The 15,619-nt window shown below is 39.0% G+C and overlaps 1 protein-coding gene across 1 annotated transcript; it reads right to left on the bottom strand.

The window, feature by feature from the left end:
- Positions 1-506: 506 nt before the first annotated feature.
- On the bottom strand, positions 507-15,056 carry LOC132118324 (protein SOGA1-like). The gene is made up of 11 exons (XM_059528103.1): positions 14,089-15,056; positions 12,965-13,189; positions 11,225-11,380; positions 7,976-8,041; positions 6,678-7,823; positions 6,064-6,150; positions 5,676-5,837; positions 5,261-5,512; positions 3,566-3,609; positions 2,110-3,481; positions 507-1,492 (listed from the first exon to the last, which is right to left on the bottom strand). Exons 1-11 carry the CDS (start codon positions 14,869-14,871, stop codon positions 1,346-1,348), a joined length of 4,440 nt encoding a protein of 1,479 aa, XP_059384086.1. The 5' UTR covers positions 14,872-15,056; the 3' UTR covers positions 507-1,345.
- Between the last annotated feature and the right edge of the window lie 563 nt (positions 15,057-15,619).

Genomic DNA, 15,619 nt, shown 5'->3' with positions numbered 1-15,619 from the left:
CCTTAACAAACACCATGTAGACGAAATATGCACAGTGTTAAAAAAAAAAAAAAACACATATTTTACACTACGTGATCTGGGAATTGAGTTAGTTGTCACACTTTGTATTTCTCATTGTAAGTTAATTGTATTTTTCCCTATAGGCAGATACCTTAAAGGTATGGATAAAATTGCTATTTAATAATCTGTTTTATACTTAATATAATATGTATAAATTAAATATGGACACGTTTCTCTACCCACTAGGGGTCGCTACAAATTCACGAATCTATAACAACTATAACAAATTAACGCCTCTGTAGAAAGATTACTTCTGACATAACTGCATGTCGGTCGATTAAAACTAAATAAATTTATCGTGCATTTATACAACATTTCGATATACACACTTAAGAACATTTATGAGTGATTGTGTGCATTTTAGTCTCAAGAAAATTTGAATGAGCAGCTTTCATAAAGACTTCACAAAAAGTTGTTAAGGGTTAAATATAGAAGCAGACACAAACTGACAATTTTCTCTGATAAATCAGGGTATTTGTTTAATTGCATACCTCTATACATTGTTTCATGGAATTAAAAGTAATGCAAATTTTAAATGACTTACATTTTCCTTATATTTTTTTTCTTTCTCTTTGTGGTTATAGGCAGTTAAAGAGAAAAACTTGAAATATCATTATTAAGTTGACATATCTTCAAATTCAAATACAATGACATGGATCAGCATTTATTAACATGCCATAAAAAGTGTCACATTTCAAATAGCTACAATTCACAAACCTAAGCTCTGATTAAGGTGCTTGGCCCCCAAATATGTTGTTTGCAGATATAAAGCACAGGTCATATTAAGACAGCTATGAGAAACAGGTCACATTCATAAGGCATCAAAAACATTTAAACAATAATGTACACGCGTTTGTTCTATTATGCATAAATATGTTGCATAATTATATCTATTTAAAAATGAACAAAATAAAGTTCATCAAGGATCTAGAAGGTAAAAACTTAATCTTGCTGGAATTAGGAACTTCAGCACAATAACAGCATGGTTAATTCTGTACAAGCCCTATTTAGTTTCTCTATTAAATTAAAACAGTAACTTAGCCTGGAGACAGCCCAGAAGGCATCTGCAAAGCTTTTTCATGTTTTTTACGCTGATTTTGAGGGAAGCTAATGTTTGTGGAATGGATTTTAACATGCTAAAATGGAACTGAAGGAATTATCAATTTAGCCAAACACACAAGGTGTGGGGAATATGTGGAAATGTATGAATGACGGGCATTCCAGTTCTGAAGAAATCTGTCCATGCAGGCCTGTAGATCCCAGAAGTGTCATGGTATCAGTCCCATTAAGCAAGAGAATCACCTTTACCACGGGATGGGGGGTGTTCGTGTGGGCGGGGCTTGTTTTGACTGTGAATGTGCCGGATGTTTTTTTGTGAGGGTCGAGCAAAGCAGGATGTCAAAGAGCGTGAGCTGTAGTCACAGGCTCCATCCTGGCAAAGAGACGGGAAAGAGTGAGGAGATACGCTCAGCATTATAACAAATCATGTGACATTAAGACAGAGACTCTGCAAAATAGTAATAATATATTTTCTAGTTGTATTTAATAAAAATTAGTTCCAATTCTGATTGTATGGTTCTACTGTATATATCATTGTTTTAAAATAATATTTCTGCTTGTTAAAAAAAAAATTAATTGAAATATTAAATATGTATCTTTAAAATCATTGTCATATGGATAACCAGTTAGTTAACAGATTGAATCACAAATCTATAAATAACATACCAAGAAATAACTTTTATTGAGGAAGTCAGTTGTGAACTCAATAACAACTCCGCGCAAGTCTGATTCATACAGTCACTAACAAGTGAGTCCTAGGCCATTTCTTCAATCTCAAGACTCGCTAAAAAAAGTTGATTCATAAGAACCATTTGTTTCTGAAAAAAAAATTGCATATGGACACACAGAGTGTTTCCAGAGTGACTAGATTTCAAATTACTGTCACACTTATTATTTTTGCAACCATTTTAGTCTCACTCAAACATTACTCCCTCATAACTCCCACTCCTTTTTGTCAGGTTATTGAATGGGTTAAACTTTGCTACTAACCTCCAAGCCCTTGCTCTTTCTGACTGAACCCCTGTCGATTTGACGCTGAGTTTGGATCTGGCTCTGACACACCGTCTCCTCTTTTTGGCTTTGTTTCATAAATCTGCGGTTCACAATCTTGGTGATGCTGTCATTTCTGACCAGTGGCACCGCTGGTATACGAGACGGTGGATGCTCGGATTTCTTTGAACCCACCAGACCGATGTGATCCCTACGAGCTGCTGGCACTTTCTCCAATTCCGGGTTGGTCTTCTCTCCTCGACCACAGACATTGCGCAGAAACTCATGGACCAGACCGTATTTGTGAACCCCTACATTTTTACGGCTGCCATGTTTATCGCTGCCCTGCACTGATACTGAACTCGGCCTGCTAGTTGTCGGAGCACGTTGTGGCAGAGCCCACAAACCACGCTCTTTTGCTCCATAATCCATTCTGGATGAGGCGCTCAGAGATGAGGAGGAGGACAAAGAGGATGTAGTGAAAGAGGAAGAGGATGAGGGGGATGTGGAAGAGGAAGACTTAGAAGAAAAGGGAGAGGATGCAGAGTGTCTGCGTTGTATTTTTGGCGAGGTGGTCTGTGGTTGAAAACGATCTGCTGGACCAGGGACCCTTTCCAGTGACACTGATGTCTGCGGGGTTCTTGAAGATACAAATGAGGTCACTCTGGGTGACCAGTGCTTCGCAGCATAAAGACATCGAGGACCATCGGTTTGTAGCCCAACTGTGGTCACCTGTGGTTGGGATTGAGTTTGCGTTCCTATGCTCACAACACTCACCATACTGCTCCCAAAATCCTTCACTCTTTTCCTCTCCAGAGGGCTGGATTGGGAGGTTTGCAGCACACTGGCTGTGATTTCTTTCATGTCATCACTCAGGTTGGCTGAGACGCCCAAGTTATTGAAAGCCAAGCGTGAAGGGGATGTCATACTGGAGATCTGAAGACCAGAAGAGGATGTAGAACTGATGACAGCGTTCGAGTCTCTCTCCATCAAACTCTGGCAGTCAAACGGCAGGCTACCCAGCCAGTTTTCATATGCAGCGACCCAGTCTTGGTTTACAAGGCCACAGGAAACAGCATTGAAATATGGTTCCTGGCTCTCCTCAAGCTCTTCCTCCTCTGCTGCTATCAGAGAGCTCATTTGGATCCTTTTTGCTGACGGTGGGCTGTAATATATACGAATGCTGCTTCTCTCTGGAGCAGTGTGGCTTCTCTGGGTCAGCTCCTGGTTTAAGTTCAGAGCAGGGAAACTGGGAGGCATGATGGGAGAGTCCCAAGTCTTGCAGGAGTCTTCTCTGTCCAGAACGGCAGCTTCTTGACTGAGGTACTTCCAGTTCTTGTTGCGTTTTGTCATGCTATTTTTGGGAGGCATCCTGTTGGAAAAGGAAACTCTGTTAAGGAATTCATTCAGATAATTTGAGTTCAAACTATGGTGCAAACAAACGAATCAAGCTGACCTCTCCATTTTTGCATCTTTGGTCAACATCTTGTATCTCGGGGACTGAAAATGCATCAGAAGGATTATTATTTGTGCATGCATAATTAGTTCAGTTGTGTTATTTATTATATATTAAATAGAATATATTAAATAAAAATACTTCAAAAACACCTATTACATTAAGAATTAAATAAAACAACAGAGACAGAGAAATATTGTATGCAATGCACTGCAATTTAACCTTTCAGCAGAAAAAGACTGACTCGTTTTAAGACAGGGAATCCTTCCATTTTGCTTAGGGATGAGCGATTTAAGATAAACTGCATCAAATGAAAAAGACCGTCTTATTTAGAAAAAGTGTCAGAGAGGTAATTAGGGATTACAAAAAAAAATAAAACCGCAAGAAAACCCTTGGATCAGGAAAAAAAATTCCTTTGCACTCCAATCCAGGCTTTACTTAACATAGTCAAATTGTCACTGTCTGCATTCCACTTTTATTATTAGCATCTATTATAATAAACAGGACTTTCTGTTTAAAGGAAAGAATGAAACTTCTGTAAAACCCAGAGGATGACAATTTAAAGATCCATTATGCCTTTGTTCCTTTGTATGATGCTTCCTCATTTTCTAAATGAGGAATTTCTCTCTCTTTCCCTTAACCCTGAACAATGTTATCCTCCGTTTACTGTTAAAGAAAGTAAACTCCTTATTTGAACTTCAGCTAAGCCTTGATAAGTCTCTCTGTGGTCACTGTGGTTTGGATAAGCCCTTTTCAGAGTCAGAAGTTATGATTGAAGCTGATGTCTGCACTCCGCCTGCTGTCCTACAGTCCCAAAAGGGGATTAGCCTAAATTCAGTTGCCATGCGGCCTTTTCACACACACATGCTCATAGCTGATAGTTCAGACTTCAGATAGCAGAGAGCATGAACTACTGTTCAAAAGTGTGGAGTCTGTGAGATATTTGAATGTTTTTGAAAGAAGTCTCTTGTCTTCACCAAGGCTGAATTCCTTTGATTATTTTCATTAAAAAAAAGCTTTCTATTTGAATATTTCTTTTAAAAAATTATTTTATTCCTGTGATAGAAAAGCTGATTTTTAAGCAGTCATACTGTCACATTATCCTTCAAAAATCATTCTGATATGCTGATTAAAAATAATAATAAATAAAAATAATATATATATATATATATATAGTTCTGTAATTTTTTATCAGTTTAATGCATGTTGAAAAAAGTATAAATTTCTTTAAAAAAATGACTGATAACAAACTTTTGAGTGGTCACACAAAAAAATGCCAAAAAAAGACCTAAATAGTGGAAATATGTAAATATAAATATTAACAGAATTAAAAAATAACACTATGCTCTGATTCAACACAAGTTAATACGTTATCATGAATAATTTTCTACATAATGTGTTCATTTCTGCATATACAATTTTTTATTTTTTACATTTAATTTAAATTAATATATGTTAATTAGAACTATGAACAACACAAATTTGTTTATAAATAAATAAATGTATTTACTTAGTTTATAAATTATTTATAAATGAACATTATACTTAATGTTCATAAAAATTACTACCTAATAACAAACTGAACTTTATTATAAAATGTTACCAATTAAATAATAGTTGACCCGTAAGACTTGTTTTGATGATTGACCTTTGACAGTTGAAATCATGTCAAAGTACACAAATTTTTGCTCTGACCTGAATTTTTCTATTTTGCTTAGCTGTCTTCAACCCTTCACACTCTAGACGCACACGCTTCAGGTGTTCTAGCAGTTCTTGCCGCTCAGAGCTCCAGCTGCTTTCAAGGCCCTTCAGCTGTCTTGTCAGGTCCATCACTGCAGTGTAGGACTCTGCTAACAGGTGCTGAAGCTTCTCAATGTGGTCCTTCTGCAAAGCCACATTGGGGTCTGATGGACCCTTTACTCCTGCCTTCCCAGCTGAACCATCCAGCTATAAACAAACACAAACAGCTTGATGACATTTCTGCTTCAATTTCCTTCATAAGTCCCTACAGACGCAAGAATGAAGAAAGAAGAGGAGACGACATGAGAAGCAGACAACAGGTTCATTGATACTCTCTAAAGGGAATTTGAACTGATCTTCTAGTTCTCACCCTGCTTATGAGGCTCTTGAGCTCTGCACACTCCACGGCCCATGCTGCTTTGGCATTAGCAAACTGCCGGATGACAAACTGGGCTGCCCTGTGCTGCTCCATAAGTTCAGAGAACAGATCTGACAGAGCTGTTCTGAGGTCTGACAGCAGGGCACTGCTTACCTGAGAAAGGAACATACAGTGGTGAATGAACACTGGGCAACAGGAACACAACCAGATTAACTGGAAATGAGCAACAGGTCAAGGAACAATGCTATTGTTGAATATGTTCAGCTATAGTATAATAAGAAAAGGGCACATTTTTGAATGACGTGCTTTCAGGCTGAATGTATTGCATGTTGAAACACTATTATTTTTACTCCAGTAATCCTCTTTCTTTTTTTCGTACCTGACTGTTGCTCTTCTGTTGAGGTTTATACTTGCATGCTTTTGACTCTGTGTCCATAAGCAGATGATGATCATTCTGATAATACATCTGAAATGAAAAGACATATAAAATTGGTTGTTTATACATATATATGAGCTCATATTATGCAAATGGTGTGAAAAATATTATGTAACTGCCAGTTTAGAACAAATTAAATAGTAAACGCGTATTTTCCACAACAGAACATTATTAACACAATATATGATGAGATGGGAAAGATTTGATGGGAATGCATGTATACATACTGTATAATTGTTAGTGGGTGAATTAAATACATCAATAGTGTGTTTTAGGTATTCAAAGGGCCCAAAAAGTACCCAAAGTTGACAAAACACCCAACTACAGAACATATACATATATGCTTTTGGCAGGCATTTTTATTTTGCATTCCATTTAAATTTATTTATTTATAGGTTCTTGCTGTCCCTGGCAATAGAAGCCCTGATCTGATGTCTGAACTACAGGAAAGCATTTATTGTTATTTCAACTGCAATTAAGAATCATTATAAAGAAAATTTCAACCATCTCCATCGATAAAGATGGTTGACTACAATAGAAAATTTCGCCCAATTTACCTCAAACAGGTTCTTTCCATCAGCTGGGGGTCGCTCTCCCTGCCTCCACTGCTGGACCAACCATTGGAGCTGCAGAGTAAGCAGCACTAAGCTGTCCTGGTTACATTGATTTTGAACATTTCCTTCACATGGAAGTTCTCGACTTTCTAGATTCTTTGTGTCCTCTTTCATTTCACTTAAATCTTTGTCAAAATGCAACATATTCTTCTCTGTAACAGGCCCAGGGCGCTCTGAATTGGAGTTTGACAGCACCTCCAACTTTTCCACAAGAGCACGCAGTTGGGCTTGTAACACCTCTAATCCATTGGTCAAGGGACTCAACATGGGGTCCAAAAGCCACTGATGTGTTTTGCACTGAGGATCTACTGCAGTTTTGACTAAGTAGGGAGCACCAGCAGAAGTCTTATGGGTACATGTAGGTGAGAGGCCATTTTTTGCTGGGGTTGTTAGGAGCTGGATAGTCGATCTGACAAGCAGAGCCTGGTCATGGATGGCAAGAAGACTCTCTAGATCTTTCACACCAAATGTGCAGTCTGACTTACACTGAGCTTGTCCGTCTTCCTCTTTAGTTTCTGCAGAAAGCTCCTGTTCCCCACCAATCGGCCCTTCTCTGTGCATGTGGCTAACAGAAGATTTCTCCACATGATCCTCCGCTACATGCATCTGGTTCTTCTGCATATTATTGTGGGTAGTTGTTGCATCTGCATTCTCTTTCTCATCCAGACATCCACCTCTAAGCTTCTCCCCCTGTTCCCCAGTTTGGAGAGGCACTGCTAATCCTTTACTGGCCCCCTTCATCGTCTCCTCTTCTTCCAGGCTTCCTCCTCCTCGTTCACGCAGTTCACTCATCTCTGCTCGCAACCCACGGTTCTCTACCTCTAGCTCCACTATTCGACGGCTCAGAAGCGTGGCTTCCTCCTCCACCAGCCGCAAGTGAACTTTGACCTCTGCTTCTCGGGTGTGGGCGGAGTTAGTGGCGCCTGCTGCAGCCTGGGTTTCATCCACCTCACCATAAAGCAGACGGTATTTGGCAAGCTCCTCCCGCATCGCCTCACTCTCCAGGGCCATCTTTGTTAGTTTCTTGCACATGAGCGCAGACTCTTCTTTGGCAAAGTGGAGCTGGCATTTCAAATCAGCACTGTCATCCTGTAGAAGAGACAGGTTTGTTAAAACAGTTGGCATTTATCAAAAATCAGAGGAACTCTGATGACTAATGTTGGCCCTCTACCAAGATCTGCAACAAACTATCACTGACCTTCACAAATTGATCATTAAGACTAATGTAACTTCCAACTCACCTGTGGAGAGAGCTTCTTTTCACTCTTGCTGGATGTTGATCTCAAACTTCGTCTCTTTAGAGAATTCTGTGAAAGCACCATATCCATAATTAGTCTGAAGACATTTCAGCAGCTTAAATAACACAGCTTACTATTTATAGGTGGGTTGATGCAGTTTGTCCCATAAGATGATGTTCTCCTATGGGCATAGATGTACATTTATGTATATTATATTAATCATAGTTGTTATTTTCCATCATACCGCTGTCCACTGGATTCCAATACCCAATGAAATGTGTGACTGTAAGGAAAGCAGGCACCTAATAAACACACTCAATCATGTTCGTGTAGTGAGATGGCAAGATTACTACACCAAACATCCATACTGCTCCAAGTATGTCAAGAATGCTGGCTAGAGTCAGTCTATCTGTCTGCTGCTTTGTCTGGGAGGCTCAAACCCTTAAAAGTACAAAGAGCAGAGGAGGAGCATGTAGACTTCAAATTATCTTCTTTAAATGTTAAAAATAACCTCATCGAGTCAATTCAAGCTGTTGAGTGCAACACCAAGCTAAAGAGTAAAACTCATCATATTATAGACTGATGTTTTGAGGTGATAAATTAGTAATTTAACTTGTGGATCAAGACTTCAAAAATATTTTTGACTCTAATGGATGAGTAAAAAGTGTTTGCGTGTAGAAGATCACAGGGCTGGACTGGGACAAAAAATTGGCTCAGGCATTTTTGCCCAGACCGGCCCACTATATGATCATAAACACCACCCATCTTTGCACGCCCTTAATTATATGCATACCAACTCCTATTCATTAAAACCACTAATGCCATGTAATGAGTGAGTATAGGAACGAGTGAGAGTTAACAGATAAAATAAGTCAAAATTTTATATTGATTAATACAGTTGAACTATACTCCACAGCGGTGAATCCTAAAACAAGCTATAAGCGGCTCTGGCATAGCAAAACCAGTGTTTCTTACAGGATTTTTGTTAAAACTATGGTGGTGTGTCCTCGGTCCTTCTAGGGGGGTTCGGGGGCATGCCCCACCATGAGAAAATTTTGTGCATTTTAATGTTAAATTCATTAATCTGGTACACTTTGAGAGTTCAAAATTAAAAGCTCCAACCCATATTCAGTGTGCAAATTAAACAAAGAAAAATTCAAACCTCTTTTAGTTACAGTGTCTATTTACATTACACCTATACATAATAATAGTTATAATATTAATCCAATGACAGTAATAGCCATATTTTGTAAAACAAAGGCACAAAAAAATAAATGAAACTTTCTTAATTAGTTGTACCAATTTCTATACTTGAAAGAGATAAGCACATGATCTTTTATTTTGACGCAAACTGCATCAAGCTTTTATTTTGGCGGAAAACATGGTTTACAAACGCCTCTTATTAAATTTCTAGTGAATTCCGGTAATCGTCAACTATGCAGATGTGGAAATAATCTACACTCATGACATGGCCTAAGTGTTTCGAAAGTAGTTATGCTTACCGCAGGCTCTACACTTTCTCATCTCTCTCCTGATCCTCCGTCCTCACTATCATCATCTGCCACAGGAGCTGATGAAGGTCAGAAAACATATATTTTGACACAGTTTACAGTGTCTGCTTTAAGGGCCTGGTTCTATTTTTTCACGCTATTTATCTGCACATTCCTTGCGTTTCTTCTCCATCTTTTTTACAGATACACACTGACACTGCTGCCGCTCGCTCACTCGTTTAAAGTTGTGATTGGGCCAGCCCAGTGTCAATCAGGAAAAGAGCCAGTGGGCCGCTGATCTACGTGTTTCATGGGCTGGTTTGTCAGAAAAAAAAACTAACACTGACTTTGACCAATGCATTACACCGGCACAAACCCAGCGCCGCCAATTAAGCAAAACAAAACAAAACGAATGGGCCGCCGATATAAAAATTTTATGGGCCGTTTAAAAAAAAAAAAGTATGAGATATATCGGCCCAAAAAGCACGTCGGCCCACCGGGCAAATGCCCGGTATGCCCATTGGCCAGTCCAGCCATGGAAGATCATGTTTCAGGTGGTGTCAGGCTCACATGAGTCCTTGGTAATCTGGTTGTAGCTGATTTGTTCTGCTGGTGAGGATCAGGAATGGGCAGCAGCTGTCTGAGCTGAGCTGAGCTGCTGGGATCCACTTCTAAGCACTGAATCCTGGATTAAACTGAATGTGTGCCGTTATTAAAGACCTACAGGCCTTCATTGCCAATTAAATTTGACTTGTTTGGTGCATTTTGTTGGTAAGGTGGCATCCTATATTTTTTTGAGAGAAAGTGATAGCAAAAAACATGCCTTATTTTTACTATTTTTAGCATGTATGTGGTAATTGAACGTCATAAGACCTCATTTAAGCATTATGGCTTGCAGCCAGAGTTGGACAAGGATCTCCCTTTTAGGTATATTTCTAAGTGGTTTCTTCCTCACTCTCTTCAACCTTTCAGTTGCCCCATTTTTTCTTTCTTCTCCCCCTCACTGCATCTACAAGGAAGAATGACAGCTGCAGTCTGAATTCAGACCCTTAGATCATTCTGTGCCCTACCCAAGCAGTCAGCTGTTGGTTACACCCAATACATACAGTTGGGGTAAAGGTCAGATTGTAATCCTAACGGCATCAAGAAACTAAGGAGCCTAAGCAACAAACAAGTGCTGCTTTAAAGTGATATAGGGCATAAAGTATATATATTCATTATATATTCATATATATTCACACCATTCAAAAGTTCAGGGTCAATGTTTTTTATTATTTTTTTTTAATGAATATTTTATCCAGCAAGGATGCATTAAATTAATAAAAAAGTGATAGTAAAGACATTTATAATGTGTGTGTGTGTATATATATATATATATATATATTAAAAGAACAGCATTTATTTGAACATTATAATTATTATATAATTAAATAATTATATAATAATTATAATGTTCAAATAAATGCTGTTCTTTTAAACTTTCTATTCATCAAAGAATCATGAAGAATTGTATTATGTTACACTAAATTCAATACATGCTGAAAATTCAGCTTTGTCATGACAGGAAAAAGGGACATTTAAAATGTATTAAAATAGAACAGTTTTTTATTTTATTTATTGTAATCATATTTCAGTATTATTGTTTCTACTATTAAGTCTTGGTGAGTATATTTGTTTGATTTATTAAAAAAACATAAAAACTTAAACTTTTGAACAATAGTGTTTATATGTAAATACAGGAATGACTTTGTGGTCATACCACCTGTGATTTGTCCATCTCAGCCTGAAGAACCTGCTTTGTCACCTCCAGATCCTGCAGCCGTTCACGTAACTCCTCATTTTCCCATTCCAGCCGTGAATTTTTCTTTTGAATTGCCTCAAGTTCACTGTGTAGACGAAGGGACACGCTTTTTGACACCTGGGAAAACAATATTAATTTAGAGTAAAATAAATACACCGCAAACCATGTGTCCATGCTAATGGTCCACAAAAATTTTGATGTTAATATGATAATTATCTAATGTCATTTCATTCTCTTGGGGATCACTGTCACAAGAAGCTCTATATTTATAGAGAATACATTATCTGAAACTTTATATGGAACATTGCAAGATGATTAAGTTACCATGTTTCAGCAGTGGTTTGTGACATTGAGGATGTAAGGAAGTGAAGTGGTTAAGTAATTGTTCGTGATTCAATATGGGTCGACTCTCCTATGATCTCCCTCCTTACCCTTTGCAAAGCACTCATCCTCTTGATGCTCAAGGGGTTGCTAACAATTGCAAACAATGTCAAGGGAAAACAGTTAGAGTGCATGTGATTATACCACAGCATTCAGCGCATGACTTTTCTTTTTTTATATATTGCAGGGCGATTATTTTCAGCATTGAGTTCCAGGAGCAACTTCACAAACTCGTATTTCTCTGTGAAAAAAAGTTGATGGAAATGTACAGCAGATCTATGAAAAGGATGCTGTTAGATATCAGATTGCAGGACACTCCCGTGGGGGTTGTTGAAGACTCAATATCTTGACAGATTGTTAGTGAGGCTGCTGAGAAGCGGTGGACATACACTGGCCCAGTTTGTGAAAGGAGGGTATCTATTTCGCTCACATGCCTTTAAAATAGACTGGTCATGGACATGCCCACAGCACACACCAGCAGCTGTGCTTGGACACTTCCCCTCTTGGATACTCTGTGGCTATAGTCCTTGACTCATATACAGCACACATGCAAATGCACACACTCTTTCATTCAACCTTGTGTATACTTAACATTGTGTTTCTCTAAAATACATTCACTCTTAATTCTGCGCAGACAAAGGGTTCAGAAGAAACCTGAGGAATTTGTTTTGCATAGTCTGGAAGCAAATTTCAAAAGAAAACAGCCCTTTTTATATTGGTCGCCTTGTTGTGTAAATTCGTTTTTAATTCGTAACGTTCCTACAGAAAGCTCTGTCGCTGATTGGCTGGGAACCTCAAACTAAAAAATGCTTAGGCTGTGAGTGGCCCACCACAAACTGAACTACATCAATTGTCTGCCAAACAGAAAACCAAGGGTTTTTCTCCTCATTTTACTAGTTGGAACATTTCCAAAAATAAAACCACTCTCTACACGTCAAACTGTAAAACAAAATCATATGATGATTTGTGTCACAAACCACAGTGGAAGGATTACACAATTCCTCTGAGTGCATGCTGATTCATAAAAACAGAGTTTTGACTCATTTAGTGACTTACTATTCAGCATTTAATTGGCACTAAGCGTTAAGCAATTTAGATAAACATCCTGTCCCGATAAATGCCATGGACTGCATCCAAAACCCTAACAGTGGTTTTCCTGTACACACACAACTGTAGCTTAATTGCACCCAAATCATGAGGGAAACATCTATTTAATTAGACCCTGAATGTCAGTGATTGCTCTTTTTGCTTTATTTTAACTCATACGAGAACTTTCTCACAGAAAACACCAGCAAATTATGACTCTGAGCAAATCCTCACCCTAATATCATGTTCAAGTGTCCTGATAAGCTCTCCGTCCACTTGTCCCGTCTGGGCTACACGCAGGCTGCGTCTTTCTGCTTTCCTAAGTCGGTACTGGAGGATGCGACAAGCCTTGTTGGCCTGTTCCAGCTGCTGTCGGAGTTCCTGCAGCTGGTAAACATCCTCCTCCATGTACATGTCTCTCATCTCCAGCATCTCTGAGCGGAGCTCCTCCATTTCATCCTAAAAATGCAGTCAAAATGGTGTCTGTAAACATCAATGTCATAGAACTGAATCATATGTGGCAGTTTTACAGGCACCATAACTGTTTTAAAATGGACGTTTTTGATTGAAAAGCATGAGATAAATGAATGCATTCTACTTCATTTGTGTGTACAAAGGGTGTTTTCTATATCGCTATCAATGTCAGTCTTCAGCCAACTTATCCAAGACAGTATTGGTCTTACATCTTGAGTGCCAGCATGCTGTTCACATTAACCCACAGAACTAGGGGCGCATGCCAAGAATGACACGCTGCCCTTCTTGGATGCATTGGTGGCACTTCTGTTGACTTCTTGATTTCTACTGAGACACCTTGTGCTTAATCACAGTAAAGCTTGTCTCGTTCTCACTGTGAACCCATCCTTCTATTGCATGTCAATACAATAAGGGATGACATAAGCCAATTAGTGAATGTATAATCTTCTAAGAATAGAGTAAATCTTACAGTATAAGCCATATCACGTGCAATTTATTTTTGCTTAGTTTATGTGACTGCTGAAATGTATTATACATGTAGTAGACACTGAGATTGTTTTGATTTGCATATTGCAGCACATCATATGACAAGGCTTATGCCATGGTGGCTGATGATATTAGATGCTTAATAGTCATAATCCATCAAAACAGGCTGCATTTAGTACTCTCCTTTATCTAAAATGGGTAAAGTGAAGGTACCTAAAACAGATGCTCACAAATAATTATAAATGACTTTAACTTGATTGTCTTGTATGTAAAGAGCAAATAATGTGTCCAACTTTACCTACCTAAACCCCCCCAAGCAAAATTGACACCATGCAAGACCATTTGCAATTAATAAACAAACAAATAAATAACTGAATAAATTAATCAACAAATCTCACCTTTAAATATTCATTTTCTGATCTTAAGTCATCAACCTCTCTCAGCAGATCCTCATGCACCCCAACAGCAAAGTCTCCAGTAAGATCCGAAAATGCCACAGACGCGCTCAAGTTCAAGCGACTGTCCAGAGAGACGTAGGACCTCTGGTCTCCAGGAGAGATGCTTCCCTCTCCGAAGCCAAACCCTGGAGACAGGGTGGCATTAATCAGACCATCTTCTTCTCTGTGTTCTGATAATATTTGCCCAGCTGAATCGTCCATCATCTCTTCGTCGGTACATCTAACTTCACCATCCTGTGACTGGGCATCAGTGGATTGCTTATGGTCCTCAGATGCGTCTGAGATCTCAGAGCTGCTGTCAGTGGAAGACAGTTTCCCGGCAGCACAGCCAGAGTCTTTACTCAGGTCATCAGACGTGATGCTGCCATCCGACAGCTTTCTCCTCCCGCACGATTTACTGCTATCGGAGCGTTTTTTTATCGACTCTGGTCTCATCTCATTTTTCCCTGTGTGAATGTCTGGCGTGACAGATGCTCCACGCTTTGGTTTCTTAGACTGAACCTCGTTGGATTTGCTCTGTGAGGCTGCTGGGATGATTTTAGACCAAGCGTTCGCTTGGGGTTGTTTTGACGTCATGTGTTGCACATGATGCCTGTGGATTTGTCTTGACGGCTGCTGGATGCTCGTGCTCGCGTCCCCGCAGGCTTTATCCTGCCCGTCCCGTCCGTGATGGGATGAGCGTGCATTAGACTCAGGATTTGCCTCAACTTTTGTCTTTGTCATTGTGTTGGCGTTCAAAGATGGTAATTTGCTCTCATTTACCTTGCATTGTTTTTACGAACAGAGACGATTAATAGCCAGTAATTCTATAAACGATTCCAGCAGAATCCTCTCAAGAGTTTGCGTGAGATGAGGTAAAGTTAAGGTAAATCCGGGTAAAGCCGTTAGTCTAGTGTTTGAGTGAATGTGTATACTCACTGTGTGGCCATGCGCTATAAAAACTCCGAAATCTCCGCCCCAAAAACAGGAGCTTACACTCTCTCTCTCTTTCTCTCACTCCGAGTCACAGATAACTCAGCTTTACTGGCATTATTACGAACAGCTATAGTGCCAAAACAGTTTTTTACTAGCATAAAATATGCTAGTTTTCTCCCATGCATATTTATTTAATATTAATTTAGTAATCGGCTATTTTGCATATGATGGTTTATAGGCTAATGGAAAACTTATAACTGAAATCGGTAACAGTGTCTGTGTTATTCATTCATAAAATCTATAATCTAATTAGATTATTTGTTATTTGATTGATGGTTTGGGAAAGCCTCTTTTCTAAATATATAACTTACACCGGTTTCAAAAGGAAGACAGTTTATCAAAATTCACGCTTCTCAGTGGCACGGAGCTGAAAATCTCCTAACACTGCTCCGCTGACATCTAGTGGCTTCAAATGAAAGTGAAGTTTCGACGCATTCAGGGAGTAGAGTCAGGCGATGGGGGCTGTCGCCAAGCGTGGGGCATATCAACTTCCTTC

This window comes from Carassius carassius, chromosome 37, assembly GCF_963082965.1.
Source record: "Carassius carassius chromosome 37, fCarCar2.1, whole genome shotgun sequence".
Lineage (NCBI taxonomy): Eukaryota > Metazoa > Chordata > Actinopteri > Cypriniformes > Cyprinidae > Carassius > Carassius carassius.
Note: the sequence above shows the minus strand (reverse complement) of the source record. Positions and strands in the feature narration are given on the sequence as shown.